Consider the following 14,270-nt stretch of genomic DNA (forward strand, 5'->3'; position numbering starts at 1 on the left):
GGGTGGCGCCAGTCATGGCGTCGGGGTTTGTGCATGTGCAAGGCACTTGTAAGGGGTAGTACGTAGTACGGCGGCGACCTAAAATGACAAGATGATCTTCTGGCTATAACAGACGTTGATCCATATAATAAGTACTATATAAGAAAATGTACCGTTGAACGTCAGACACTGCTCTCTCTCTCTCTCTCTCTCTCTCCGTAGCAAGTGAAATCAATAATGGCATGGTATCTGCGTGCGCACGCAGACTCGAACATGGGGTATAAAAGAAAAGGGAAAAGACGAGAAAAACGCAACGTCTCATCTTGCAGAGAACGATGATGATCGACAACGGACTAGATATATATTTTGGTATCCGAAAACAAACATTCGAGTGTCGGAGTGTCGTAGGAAAAAGGATCTTCCCTAACAAGCTACGACGCGAGTGCTGTTCCTCACCAGGGAAGAGGGAAGGGGGGAGGGGACAAGGAGGGGGTGGCCGAGGAAACAGGGGGAAAGTCAGAGCTCAAGAGATGAGGGTGCTTCTTAATTAATGCGCGCACCGTGTGGGTGGCTTGCGAATGTAGATTTTCAGGCTGCTCCTAGCTGAAAGCGCCTCTTAATTTATGCGCCACATGTATAACTGCCCGAATCACCAACGCTTATCAGCCAATGTCATTTGGGGATGACAGTGCCAGTCCATAATTTACAGGCTGGTCTGGAACAATGGTAGTCAGGGAGTGTGGGTGTTGGAAAGGATTATTGTTGGTGGATTAGATTTAGAAAAGGGACGGTCGAGCGGGTAAAGGGTATATACACATGGGAGAGGATGAATGGTGGAGCAGGGATGGGGGGATCGATCGGAATCCGAAGCGTCGAAGGGGCGCAAGAAGATGATTAAGGCAAAAAGCCACAAGAGCGTGTTTTTAATGATGGTAAATCAGGCCAGACCTAGAAATTTAAGGGACGCGCGAGTAAAGGGTATATCGAGAACGTTGGAGCAAAGGATCGGCAAGTGGAAGCGAAAGAGTGTACGGCCAGATGTAAGACGAGAGTGGCCAAGGACTGTGCAAGAAGAGAATTGAACTGGGAAGGCTGGAGGTGGCCTATCCTTCCAATTTGCTCACCCAGTCATCCTTCATGGTCGACGTAGCCAACAGAAAGAGGAAAGAACACTTGGGCTAGCGTTGGCCGTATAGAGCGGGGGGCAATCCGCCGGGCCCGCAGTTGAGGCACAATATTGTTTCCCGTATGATAAGAACCCACAAAGGGACTGATCGCCTAGTGCACACAGAATGGATTCATTCATCTTTTTGTGCCCAGATTTACAATGGAAACCCGCGCGCCAAGCGAATTAACAAGTGATCGCATGTGACCCATAGCCGCGGTTCTTTCTGAGGATCAAAGTACTGAGGGACTTGCATGATGGGCAATGGAGAAGTGCTCCACTAGTTGAGACGAACGTTGATGAGATCCTAGGAAGACAGTGCTTGCGGACTTCGATGTGGGCCGGGTCACGGAGCGAATATTGCCTGGTACTAGTCGGGGAGGTGTCGGAGAGCGTTTGGGTGGGTCATACTGAGGAAGGCGGGTAAAGTATGTTCCCTGGCCTGGCGCCTCCTCGGAAAAACATCGCGTTATCCCATACCCAAGGAGAACTGCATAGTTGTTTTGATCTTTTTTGGGGCTGAGGAAGCCTAGGGTTTCTCCTGATAGTGGTGATTCTGGAACCCCACGAAAACTCAGAGGCGAGCTAACATGAAAGAACCCTTCGGGTAAAGACGATAAGTAGCAAGGGGGGGCTATGTATCAACAAGCGAACCGAACACCACACCAAAGGCCCGCTTGGGTGCAGCCGGCCCTAACCGAAACTCATTTGTACTTTACCGGGGGATATCAAAAAAAACATTATGGTTGCAAGCGAAAAGGCTTCGCGTCCGTTGGGTCCTTGTTTGGAAAAAACAGTTTGTATAGCCACAAGCGCACGTTCGTTACTTTCATTGGTTAAAACTTTGACTCTTTGCTTGAACCTCCTCCAAAAGCCAACGAGATAATATAAGGCTAAGATGAGAGTTAGGTACAACTCAAAGTCCTCGCATACACACTCGCACGTGTGAGCACGTCTGCTTTGGTGGCATGATCATCCGCGCTCCTTTGGGTAGATCAAATGTATATGTACAATGTATGAATAACTCATATTTTCCAGGGGAATTACATTTTCGGTCACGATTATATCGTGGTTTGGCGATAAATGTGTTATCATTCTTGGGTTAGCGAGTTCATAAGACCTCCATATATATAACGCCTAGGCTAGGGGGGAGAGGAGAGAGGAGGAACGGTAGACGCTGAAGAGGAAGGAAGCCCCGTTCAACGAAACGAACGAAACGAACGCCAACGAACGACACGCGTGCCATCGTCCTTATCTTCCCTCTCTGAACGCCGTCGTTAGCCTCAACGTTCTAACTCGGTTACCTTGTCATCGTCATGGCTGAAGTTGAAAGGATCAGTTCTTCTTCCATTGAGAATAAGGAAATACAGCCTGCCACCACTCGCCCTATCGCCAATCCTACTGCCGTCCAAACTATTGATGAACGCCGCCGTCAAGCTTTGGCTGAAATTGACAATGCTAAGTTCGGGTATGTAAACAACTCTCTCAAAACCTCTTGTCTTAGCCCTTTCCTGCTCTTTCCACCTCCCCCCTTAACCTATCTGTATCATAAACCGTGAACTGACGCTTATCTCTTCTCTCCACAATTTCTCCTTTCTCCCCTCCACCCACCCACTCTCTCTCTTCTTCAACTCTCCCCGTCTTCCCAACCAACCCCCCAAAAACTAAACTAAACTAAACAACGTACCAACAGCTGGTTCCATCTTCGAACATGTATCGTCGCCGGAATTGGTTTCCTAACGGACGCGTACGACCTTTTCGCCATCAACATCGGAGCGAGCATGATCGGGTACGTATATGCCAAAGGTGGAGCCCTCAACGTCAATCAGGATTTGGGGCTTAAAGTTGCCGCGCCTATCGGAACGCTCACTGGCCAATTGTAAGTATTGTTGTTTGTTTGTTTGTTTTTTTTTTTCGTTGGGCTTCCCATTTTGGCTTGTTTGGTTTTGTTATTTTCCGATGTCCGTCGGTGCGGTCGGATGGGGTCGGAGGGGCTGGTGGGTTGATAGGCAACATTTTGGGGGACGTTCAACTTGCCCAACTTGATCGTCTTGATTATCTGGTCCCGTACGCTTTATCGATGGGCCGACGTCGATAAGGGGTTGTGGAATTTCAAATTAGTGACCATCCCCTTCCCCCCCTCGTCAATTTCCCCCTGCTGGTTTTGCCCATCTTTCTTGTGCCTCTTGGCAAACCTCCCCCATTGACAACAAACCTAACAATCCAAATTCAAATCATTAGGCTTTTCGGATGGTTGGCTGATATCCTTGGTCGCAAGAGGATGTACGGTATCGAACTCATCATCAGTTGAGTATATATCCATTATGCCCCCACCCACCCAGATTCCTTTCCCTTCCCCCCTTCCCTCGAATGGATTGGGTTCTCTAACTCAAAATTTCAAATCCAAACAGTCATCATCGGAACGTTCGCACAAGCCCTCTCTGGACAAGGTCCAGCCGTAAACATCCTTGGAACCCTCATCGTATGGCGTTTCCTAATGGGGATAGGTATAGGAGGAGATTACCCCCTCTCGGCCGTCATCACATCTGAATTCGCCGGTTCGCGGATGAGAGGTCGTATGATGACCGCCGTGTTCGCCAACCAAGGGTGGGGTCAACTCGGTGGTGGGATCGTCGGACTCGTCGTCGTTCAAGCCTACAAGAATAAGATCCTTAGCGGTCCTGCTACGGGTGCACCCAACGTCGATTACTGTTGGAGGTTGTTGATCGGATTGGGATGTGTACCTGGTGTGATCGCACTTTATTTCCGGTTGACGATTCCGGAGACGCCTAGGTTCACGATGGATATCGAACGGAACGTTCAACAGGCTTCTCAGGATGTGGAGACTTTCTTCTCCTCTGGGAGGTACTTTGTGGATGAGGATGCTGTCGTTCAGAAGGTTGAGGCTCCGAGGATGGGTTGGTCGGATTTCGTACAGTATTTCCGAAAGTGGGAAAATGGGAAGGTCTTGTTTGGGACCTCTTACTCATGGTTTGCCCTCGATATTGCCTTCTATGGTCTTGGTGAGTTATCTTTTCAGTCTGTTTGGGATGCACAAAAGAAATTCTTTTCCCATCATGCTCACTGCCAAATTTTTTTAGGTCTGAACTCTGCCGTCATCCTAACTGCCATCGGCTATGGCTCCCTCTCTAAATCCGACGCCGCCAAACACGGTCATGCGTTCGCCGTCTATCAGAACCTTCACAACATTTGTGTTGGGAACATCATCCTTTCCGTCGCAGGTCTCATCCCCGGTTACTGGGTGGCGTTCTTCCTCATCGACAGGATCGGTCGTAAACCTATTCAATTGATGGGCTTCATCGTTCTGACGATCATCTTTTGTGCGATGGGATTCGGGTACGACCGGATGGTGAATCATGGGGCGAAGAGTGCGTTCGTTGCGCTTTACTGCTTGGCGAACTTCTTCCAGAATTTCGGACCGAACACGACGACGTTCGTCATTCCTGGTGAGATCTTTCCAACACGTTATCGCTCTACGGGCCATGGGATCAGTGCGGCTTCGGGGAAATTGGGCGCGATCGTCGCTCAGGTTGGGTTCTCACGACTGAAAGATATCGGAGGACCGAATGCGTTCGTGAAACATATTTTGGAGATCTTTGCGTTCTTCATGATGACGGGTATCTTTTCGACGTTGTTGATTCCGGAGACGATGGGGAGGACGTTGGAGGATCTTTCGAACGAGCCGCAGCAAGGATTCGTTCGGGGTGTTAAAACGACGACTGTGGATCAAAGTGGACTCATCCAGATGGGTACGCGGTAGAAGCCGAGGACGTGAGGAGGGATGTGTAGTTAGGCATGCCTGTTTGCTGTTGCATGGGTTTGGTTTGAGTTGGGGGGGGGGGAGGGAACTTCCGTGCCTCCCTTTTTTTTCCCTTTCTTTTCTTCGCGTTTGTGTGATCGGTGCTCGATGACCGATGGTTCAGTATATGATGCCCGCCACCTGAGCCTTACCATCTCCTTCTATGCGTTCCCCTACTCTTTTTCCTTCTCTCATTTTCTTATAATTCCTCAATTCAACGGGTTCGTTCTGATCCAATTGTCCGTCGCAATGAGTTTTTTTTTGTTAGTTAGATGTAAGAGAAGTGCATTACCTTCACTGCATGTAGTTGAGGTGACTTGCAGCTGCAGACGAATCATGAAATGCTTGCGCGCTTTCTGCAATATTCCATGCGCTATCATCTTTTCTTCTTTTTCTCCTTGGGCAATCTACATATCTCCTCTACCGTTACTCATCTTAGTTACCAATTGTCGAATGATCACGCACTTTCTTGTGCATGTCTTACGTTTTGCATGATCTCGATTTTTATTTTTGTGCGCGATCTTTCATCCATGCTGCGCATGCGGTACGTTATATACGTACGTTAATGAATACACGTAGCATATGGCGCATCTCATATTAATTCGATCGTAGTATGCATACGTACCTTGAATGGGATGATGAACCCCTTCATATATACTTGTGGCCGGCTTCTGAATCAGGCGCGCGTCTCTGGAGGAATGCAGTAGCGTACTGTGTTATGACAATCCGTATATATATTGTATACACCTGGATGTGTAACGGATATACGATGTGCATTCACTTGCGAGTTGCGTGCAAGCTCCTAAGACTCAATGTACCGAATTCACACCTAACTCTTCGAATCCCCTTTCGCACCTATTCACCTTTTCCTTTTGATTCACTATATATGTAAAGTACCGATAGGGCCGGACGAATGTGGTATCATCATCATGTATCATGCCCTGTGTGTGTCTCCTCGAAGATTACTTAATAGCCGCAGGGAATCTAAAATCATGTCATTCAGCGCTTTGAACCCTATCCGATGATATTAGAGAAGAACTAGCTATAGGTATTGTGCTCACTGGCGACGTTTAACAGGAGGTCCCTGTGGCCACACGCAAAGGTTGGCCTCGCATTTAGCCCGCAAGGGCTCTTGTCACCCTCTACGATATATATATATATATATACACTCTGTGCCATAGTGTTGCATCGCACAGTGAGTGTTTAGCTAATAATTGATGTAGAATGTATTCTATGTACCGCCAGCGAGTGCGGTGATTGTCACGTCAGCCAGATTGGACTGAGCAGCAAAAAGCAAACCCCTATCAAGCCACAAGCTAGCTGATACTTGGTTCCGTTCCAATCACGCAACGCGTTGATTCTTGACAGAATCAAAAAAGATGTACATAAAAGCTATGCATACGCTATGTGCATGGCGGATTAGGCCGATTCGGACTCGTGCTCCCAACGGTAGTAGGCAGGTTACCAGCCTCTGCTGGTATAGACAACGGTGGCACCATGGCTCCGAGGACAACTACAGGGATCTTCGGAATAAATGCACGAAAATAAAGTAAAAGATAACAAAGAAATCAGTCCGATCTGAGTGTACGAGTCCTCCGAGTCCTTCGTCCGGGCAGACCCCCAGATCATACTCCGTTAACAAGTCCCGCTTTACATATATTCCAATGGTATAAGGTGAATATGGAGCTCCTCTTCGGAATAGGGTTTCTTGTCTGATTTGGAGCGCGTGCAGATTGGATCAGCACAGGGAATTATGAAGGCTGACAATCCCCGCGATGTCTCTGCGTGGAAATAGGTGCATGTCAGGGTTCAGGAGGAATCCATGTTGCAGCCTCATCTCTCGTGAGAATTCGATCACAAAAGGTGAACGAGTAGAATAAATTTCAAGGGCTACCCCCAGCCCGACTGAGGCTAAAGATGAAGAGCACTGCTGGTTTGAACTACATGGTTTGCTGATGATAGGAACACACGTGCCATTACTCTGGATCAATGGCGTTATAAGCTATGAGAATAAGACCATGGGCCTCGTGTGAGGAACGAGTTTTTTTATCTTCAACGGGCAGAGTCGCAGTGTACGACCGTCACAACTGAAATGAGGCGTGTTGGCTAAGGTGTCGAGTTCAAGGTCCCGCCGTGACAAGGCACCACAGCACTTATTACACTCGAAGAACGAGTCGGTCTGTGAGATGCCACGTGCGAAATATCATTGGATCTATGACGACGAACAGCGCAGCCACAACACCTGATCAAGATCGGGGAAAGTTAATTTGGAGTACTTGGGTATCTGGCTTTTCAACAACCCTCCCACAAACATCTTCCCACCAGACCACAACCAGTAATATTTGGGAGCACTCAACGTTGAACGAAATATACACACCACTCTGAAAACGACTATGGCAAACGGAATCGCCACTACACCCAAACAGAAGGTGCTTCGCCTCCCCAAGGTGCTCAAGCAAGTTGCGAAAGCGCCTCTCAAGCTTCCTGCCCGCGTTGCGAGCGTCAGCACGAACTCTCGCCTTGGTGGAAATGGTGCGGGGCGTGTATCAGCTGCAGATGTCAGAAAGAGGTCACCATTGCCCGGGGAAGAGCCTCTTGTCACCCTTCGAGTCCAAATCGTGGGCTGTCATGATCTCATCGCGAGAGATAGAAGTGGAACTAGCGATCCGTAAGTAGATTTGCGCCGTTTCTGAGACCTAGGGCGTGCCCGTCGAGACGTCATGGAGTTGAATCTCCGGCTGCTGAGGCCCTTGATGTCGGATTAGATGTGATCACGAATGAGGGTTCATGACCTTTCTTTTGTATAGATTTGTCGTGGTATCACTCGGCAACAAGAGGTTTCAAACTCCCGTGTTAAAGAAAACGCTAAATCCTTCGTATGACGCTAAAGACGCCACATTTAACTTCCCTATCTTCTTGTCTCTAGCTGACACGATCAGCTCTCTCGAGATTGTGGTGTGAGCTGTTCCCACGTTCTACCAGCCTGAGAAGTTCCTCTCATTCCCTCACATAGGTGGGATAAGGATATGCTCACCAAAGATTATTTGGGGGAGGTTGCATTGTCCATCGAAGATTGGTTTCCTGATGGCTCGTATGATTTCGAGAACGAAAACAAACTAGTATGTGCTTTTGTCGTGTATGAATGTGACAATTAACTGTTTCTTCTCTTGATATGTCATGTACAGCCTCTTGCCCTCAATCTGATATCATCTCGAACGAAAGTCAATGCTCAAGGCACAATTCACATCCGGATAGGCTTCGTTAAAGCTCCTACTTCGCATCCTATGGATAGTTTCGATGATATATACACAAATATCATACAGAACAAGCTCAATTCTGCACCCACGATCCTTTCTGCACCTCCTGTGAGTGTTCTGGTATCGTTGTCCCCAAGGAGATACTAACCCATTTCCACACGTCATAGACTCGGGGTATCGGGACGGTACGTTATCGCAAGCACACTCTCGAAGCGGTTACAGGAGAAGATGTTTCGGAGCTCGAGGATGATGGACTCAGCTCCGATACGGAATTTGAGGAATCAGATAATGAACCTGCACCACCACCCGCGCCAAGTGCCGTTCGTTCTGGAACTGATAGCCAATCTCTGTCTACTCCCGAACCCACAAAGCTAGTGCCTCCCAGGAGTCCGAGTTTGTTCCCAAGATTGTTGAGTTCTACGTCGATTAAATCAGGAAAAAAGGAGAAAGAGAAAGAAGGATCTACGGACAGTACGGTCATCTCAGGATCTGAGTCGTCCAGTGGTGCTGGGACACCAGGTGGAGCCGCCGGGACTGATGTCAAAACCGCCAAGCCTGCGACCCCTTCCCGCACCAGTACGAATGACACAGCTGCTACGTCCAGTGGCAAGAAAATCAAAGCACCCAAGTTCAAGCAGCGCTCAAAAGGTAATAAGGGTTATGAGCTTTCTGCCGACAGTGATATTGTAGGTATCGTCATGCTTGAGATAGCTGGAGCGGAGGACTTGCCGAAGATTAAAAACAGTAAGGATCAAGTTATATTCCTTGGCGCTAGCTGATCTCGGCATTGCATGCAAGTGACACGATTGGTATGGGACATGGACCCCTTCGTTGTAATTTCTTTTGGCAAGAAAGTGTTCCGTACACGCGTCATCCGGCATTCCCTCAATCCACAATGGGAAGAGAAGCTTCTTTTCCACGTCAGACGTTACGAGACTTCCTACGATGTCCAATTCGCCGTGCTTGACTGGGATAAACTCAGTGGCAATGACCACGTCGGAGAGGTCTCAATTCCTTTGGCGGAGATTTCGGCTGATGCGCCGCGCCCGGACTCAGCTACAGGGCTGTACGCAGAAGGAGATGAACAACAGGAGAAGATGAAATCCTTCACGCTTCCTCTGACAACCCAGAAAGACAAATCGTGGGAAGCCAGGCATTCCCCAACTATTACCTTCCGGTGAGGGATCTAGTCAAGCGCGAAATTTCCATTTATCCATTTTTCCTTAGCGCGAAGTACCAGCCGTACGATGCCCTTCGTCAGCGATTCTGGAGACAGTATCTGAAGCAGTATGACCTTGACGAGACGGGGACCTATTCTCTGATCGAAATTCGCTCCATGCTTGATTCCCTTGGGTCCACTTTGACCCGCGCCACTATCAACAACTTCTTCACACGGTATGGTAAGAACGATGAAAAGGATGACCTCACAGTTGATGAAGCCGTCCATTGCCTGGAACTGGAGATCACACGCCCGAGAAGTGAGAAGAATCTCGTCTCAGCAGATGACGTTCCTGCCGTGGCCACGGGCACGATGACACCTAACATCACATTCTCGGACTTTCCTGCGGTGGACCACACCCAGGGCGCAGTTGAATACGCGGGCCCGGACGCACCTAGCGAGGCGACTGGCACTGCGGAACAGTGTGCCCCAGAACACCAACGTGAATCCAAACAAACGGCCCTGCCTGGCCAGGGGACAAACACCTTTGGGGGTTACATCCCTCCACCCGAGCACAACTCTGGGGAATCTTCAGACCTTGACAACGACCTATCTGAGGACCAGAATTCCGGCGGTCCCGCAGTTGAGCGGGTTGTCAATATCAAGACATGCCCTCTGTGTCATCGGCCGCGACTAAATTCGAAGGCTGAAGTTGATATCATTACGCATCTTGGTGTCTGCGCCAGCTCGGATTGGAATCGCGTAGATCGCATTGTCGTAGGAAATTATGTCACTGCTAGTCAGGCCCAGCGAAAATGGTATACAAAAGTCATAACGAAGGTATCCAGCGGTACTTATCAGCTGGGAGCAGTAAGTTCGTTCAGTAATCTCATGTGTTGCACTCTAATGCCCCTAGCAGAACTCAGCCAATATTATTGTGCAAAACCGCCTGACTGGGCAGCTCGAGGAAGAAAAAATGCAGGTGTATGTCCGCCTTGGTATCCGACTGTTGTACAAGGTATACTTGGCTGCCCATTCTACATCTTTATTTGCTTAATTTATTCTTCAGGGTGCTTCTAGTCGCATGGAAGGGGCAAGAGGTTAGTCACACCCCCAATGCACACCCTAGCATCATACCGTTAACCTGTTCATCTCAGCACGGCGGCTTCTCAGATCAATGTCTATCAAACAAGGCTTGAAATATGATTCACCAGATTCCGCGCGTGAAATCCCTGCTTTCATCGCGTTCCACAACCTCAACGTGGACGAAATCCGTGATCCGATCGATTCATTCAGTGCGTAACTCGTTATCAAATAACAGATGTACCGTTCCTCATAATTAAGACAGAAAATTTCAATGATTTTTTCTATCGGTATGTCACGTCAAACTTTTCGCTTGTCTTATACTTGACCAACGTCCTCCACACTCCACAGTAAACTCAAGGAAGATGCACGGCCAGTCGCTTCACCCAACGATCCCACTGTGCTTGTCAGCGGGGCTGACTGTCGCATGATGGCCTTCGAAAGTGTAGGCGAGGCCACGAAACTCTGGATCAAAGGGCGAGATTTCACGATTGCGAAATTGCTGGGCCCACAGTATGCGGACGAAGTCCTCAAATATGCCGGTGGATCGCTATGTATCTTCAGACTGGCGCCACAGGTGAACTGGGAAGGCGGTTCAAATAGTATGGCGACTTACCATTTTACAGGACTATCACCGCTTCCATTCTCCCGTTGACGGGGTAATTGGACCAATGACTTACATTTCTGGAGAATACTACACTGTTAATGTGGGGATCGACGCTTCTGTTGCCATTTTTACTCTACTCATTTTGCCCCCCCGATTCTTAGCCACAAGCTATTCGTACCACGCACGTACAGCCTTTTTTTCTCTCATGTCCCTTTGTTGATTTAACCGCTTAGTCTTGATGTTTACGGCGATAATGCACGAAAGGTCGTTCCTATCGACTCACCTGCGTTTGGACGTGTGTACGCAGTTTGCGTGGGGGCCATGATGGTGGGCAGCATCATCACCACCGTACAAGAAGGGCAGAGGGTCTCCCGCGGAGAGGAGTTTGGATACTTTGCTTTCGGTATACCCGTCACAGTTGGGCTACGAGTAATAAGCTGATCTCACGATGAAACTGCATAGGTGGTTCCACGATTGTGATGCTCTTTGAAAAAGGAGCCGTTCAATGGGATGAAGACCTTTTGCTCAATGGACGGGCATGTCTAGAGACGCGGGTCCGTGTGGGTATGCAACTCGGACGAGCCCAGTGAGAACAAATAGGGTCGTTTGCAGCAATTCCGCGCGTATCGTGATTATGATTTTGATTTTTAATGCGGACCTACACCGCTTTTTGTGTACCGTACGGTTGGTACACCCAAATATGGTGCAATTACGACTCTGGACTGGGGATTAAGGCCAAAGCCTATAAGAATTTTACCGTGAATGCACAATGATGCAACTGGAGACCGAATATCCGTTCCCTCGTAACTCAGTTGCAATCTGTTGGTTAACTCCACGTCGATTCTGTTCTCGTCCTGTCGCCGCAACTACATGAAGAACACTGGACCCAGAAAGCGCGATAAATAAAGGAGTGATATACACGTTGAACAATGGCTTGTTTTTTTTTTTTTGATTGTGGCTTGTGAATTCCATCTTTGAAAGAGTGAATAAAGCGAGTTGGGAACGACGTGGAGTAAACGAGTGAGTTTTAGGAAACAAAGAGTAGGAGTAACACACCAGAACCAGAGAAAAGGAACGAGATACCGGATAAGACAATACAAGCGTGAAACAGATCGGGATTAAACAACAACGCATCCACCGCAGCAGCCCGAGCTGTGAGACTCTTCCTCCATCTGGGACTTCGACGCTTGAGGATCTGGCCCTGAGGGAACTGGAGCGGCATTCGCTTGGCCCGGCCGATATTGGTCCTGTGATTGGAGCTCCATAATGAATTTAGGGATGCAATAGAATGGAACATTGTCCAACCTTGTTATAGTTCCTTATCTCGCGAACAAGCGCATAAAAGGCCTCGTCTACATTGATCCGCTGCTTGGCCGAGGTCTCGACATGTTTACAGCTGAACAGCTTGGCAAGGTCACGACCCTCTGAATCACAAACGCAATCAGCAAATACGCCCTTTCCGTGTTACAGGCAACGATCACCCACCATTCATCCCAACTTGTCTCTCATACTCCAAGTCACACTTGTTGGCTACGACGACCATGGGGAACCTATCGACATCCTTGACGCGGAGAATTTGTTGATAGAAAAGGTTGATTTCCTCGAAAGAGTTCCGCGAAGTGATAGAATACACCAGGAGGAAGCCCTCGCCAGTCCTCATATATTGTTCGCGCATAGCGCTGGGAAGTGCCAACAAAGGCGCGCAGGATTAATTCAGCGCTTACTCCAAGTAAAATATGCTACATACCTATACTCCTCCTGGCCTGCAGTGTCAAGCACATCGAGCAAGGCGACCTCTTCATCTATGACACACTGTTTACGATAGAAGTCTGAGAGGAGACGCAATGAACGTGAGAAGCTCAATTTCACAAATCCCCATCACTAAATTGACAGTGATAACCCATTTACCTTCGATCGTAGGGTCATATTCATCGACAAAGTGGCTCTGAATAAACTGGATGGTCAAAGCCGACTTTCCGACACCTGTTTGGATGTGGAATCGGACGTCAGTTGAAAAACGTGTTTCGCTTGAGACAGATCACCCACCTCCTCCACCGACAACGACAAGCTTGTATTCGCGGAGAAACTGTGCCTGTCAATGCATAAGGGGTAAGAAAACTTCTCCTCTGGAATGGAATGTGCAACGAACTCTAGACATTAGCAAGAAAAAAGCAAGAAATGAGGGAAAAGCTGATGATATCAAGAAGCCCACGGCTGACAGCGGCAATTCAGCCGACAGGCATTTCGGCATAGACCGAGACAACGTGACTCGATTGGCTGAATCTCCATGCAGACCTCAACTATCCTCATTTCCACTTTTCCACCTTTTCCTACCCTTGCCCTTGATGTTCCAAATGAAACGCACGTAGAGGACCTTCCTGGGTTCTTGGCTTCCCGATTCCCTCATGTCCCATTCCACCTTCCCTCTACAGTCTTGTCTTCGGCTTCTGGTCCATTATGTCTTGATAATCGTCCAATATCCTCTCTCATATCCAGACTTAAGAATGAGGTATCCCACCCGCAACTAATTTCTCTGCGACTTTCACCGTTGGTCATGGGTGGCAAGGGAGGTTTCGGTTCTCAATTGCGTGCAGCGGGTGGTCGCATGAGCTCTCAGAAGACAAGCAACAACGATAGTTGTCGCGATCTTAATGGCCGCCGTATCAGTACTGTTAAGCAGGCACAACAGTGGGTCCAAATTTCCTCGGCTTGTTTCCTATTGCTTATGAACTTCTGGGCGTGTAGGTTGGCGGAGTATGTGGAGAACGAGCCAGCACGGAAGAAAGCTGCCGCCGAGGCGCAACGAGCTAAACTTGAGGCGTTAGAGAAAAGGCTAGGGATTGAACCTAAAGCTGGCTCAAGTTCAGGACCTGTGGCCGGCCAGAAGCATCGCTTTGATGACACGGAGTATCTGGAGCAGAGCAAGGATTTAGTTGATGGCGTCAAGAGTGCAGTGGCTGCGGGTCCGTTGTATTTCCTTGGTTTGTTTTTCTTATTTGCTGATCGTGGAGACTCTAGGTCTGCTGAAAAAGCGAAAGAAGGCGAAGCTGTCGACCGAGGCAGGTTCCTCATCGAAGGACGCGAAGAATGAGCCTTCAACTACCGCTACCGATGCTCCTATTGCGGGTGCTACACCTGTAGCAGCAGCTAGTTAAGAGTAACCCGCCCATAACCTCTCCTGCGCAACATCTATGTATCTT

The 14,270-nt window shown here is 48.6% G+C and overlaps 4 protein-coding genes across 4 annotated transcripts; 3 read left to right on the top strand and 1 right to left on the bottom strand.

Annotated features, from left to right (window-relative positions):
- Positions 1-1,996: 1,996 nt before the first annotated feature.
- Positions 1,997-4,939, top strand: EI90DRAFT_2967034 (phosphate transporter). Its single transcript, XM_039055590.1, has 6 exons — positions 1,997-2,089; positions 2,183-2,612; positions 2,838-3,023; positions 3,386-3,450; positions 3,556-4,167; positions 4,246-4,939. Exons 2-6 carry the CDS (start codon positions 2,461-2,463, stop codon positions 4,923-4,925), a joined length of 1,695 nt encoding a protein of 564 aa, XP_038921435.1. The 5' UTR covers positions 1,997-2,089; positions 2,183-2,460; the 3' UTR covers positions 4,926-4,939.
- A 2,418-nt stretch (positions 4,940-7,357) lies between these two features.
- On the top strand, positions 7,358-11,660 carry EI90DRAFT_3144099 (phosphatidylserine decarboxylase-domain-containing protein; the record flags this gene model as incomplete). The annotated part of the gene is made up of 16 exons (XM_039065094.1): positions 7,358-7,632; positions 7,772-7,921; positions 7,978-8,083; positions 8,150-8,329; positions 8,389-8,965; positions 9,020-9,398; positions 9,449-10,250; positions 10,300-10,398; positions 10,450-10,480; positions 10,538-10,675; positions 10,729-10,753; positions 10,815-11,040; positions 11,090-11,170; positions 11,232-11,251; positions 11,304-11,473; positions 11,533-11,660. 16 exons carry the CDS (start codon positions 7,358-7,360, stop codon positions 11,658-11,660), a joined length of 3,387 nt encoding a protein of 1,128 aa, XP_038921436.1.
- A 528-nt stretch (positions 11,661-12,188) lies between these two features.
- EI90DRAFT_3117600 (ras-like protein) lies at positions 12,189-13,228 on the bottom strand (the record flags this gene model as incomplete). Its single annotated transcript, XM_039063009.1, has 7 exons — positions 12,189-12,317; positions 12,376-12,494; positions 12,556-12,749; positions 12,818-12,899; positions 12,979-13,053; positions 13,117-13,162; positions 13,220-13,228. 7 exons carry the CDS (start codon positions 13,226-13,228, stop codon positions 12,189-12,191), a joined length of 654 nt encoding a protein of 217 aa, XP_038921437.1.
- A 129-nt stretch (positions 13,229-13,357) lies between these two features.
- Positions 13,358-14,161, top strand: EI90DRAFT_2907210 (telomere stability and silencing-domain-containing protein; the record flags this gene model as incomplete). The annotated part of the gene is made up of 2 exons (XM_039054281.1): positions 13,358-13,758; positions 13,816-14,161. The coding sequence occupies 2 exons, from the start codon at positions 13,358-13,360 to the stop codon at positions 14,159-14,161; spliced, it is 747 nt and encodes a 248-aa protein (XP_038921438.1).
- Positions 14,162-14,270: the final 109 nt, after the last annotated feature.

The sequence above is a fragment of the Cantharellus anzutake genome, assembly GCF_015039405.1.
Source record: "Cantharellus anzutake strain C23 chromosome Unknown EI90scaffold_6, whole genome shotgun sequence".
Taxonomy (NCBI): Eukaryota; Fungi; Basidiomycota; class Agaricomycetes; order Cantharellales; family Hydnaceae; genus Cantharellus; species Cantharellus anzutake.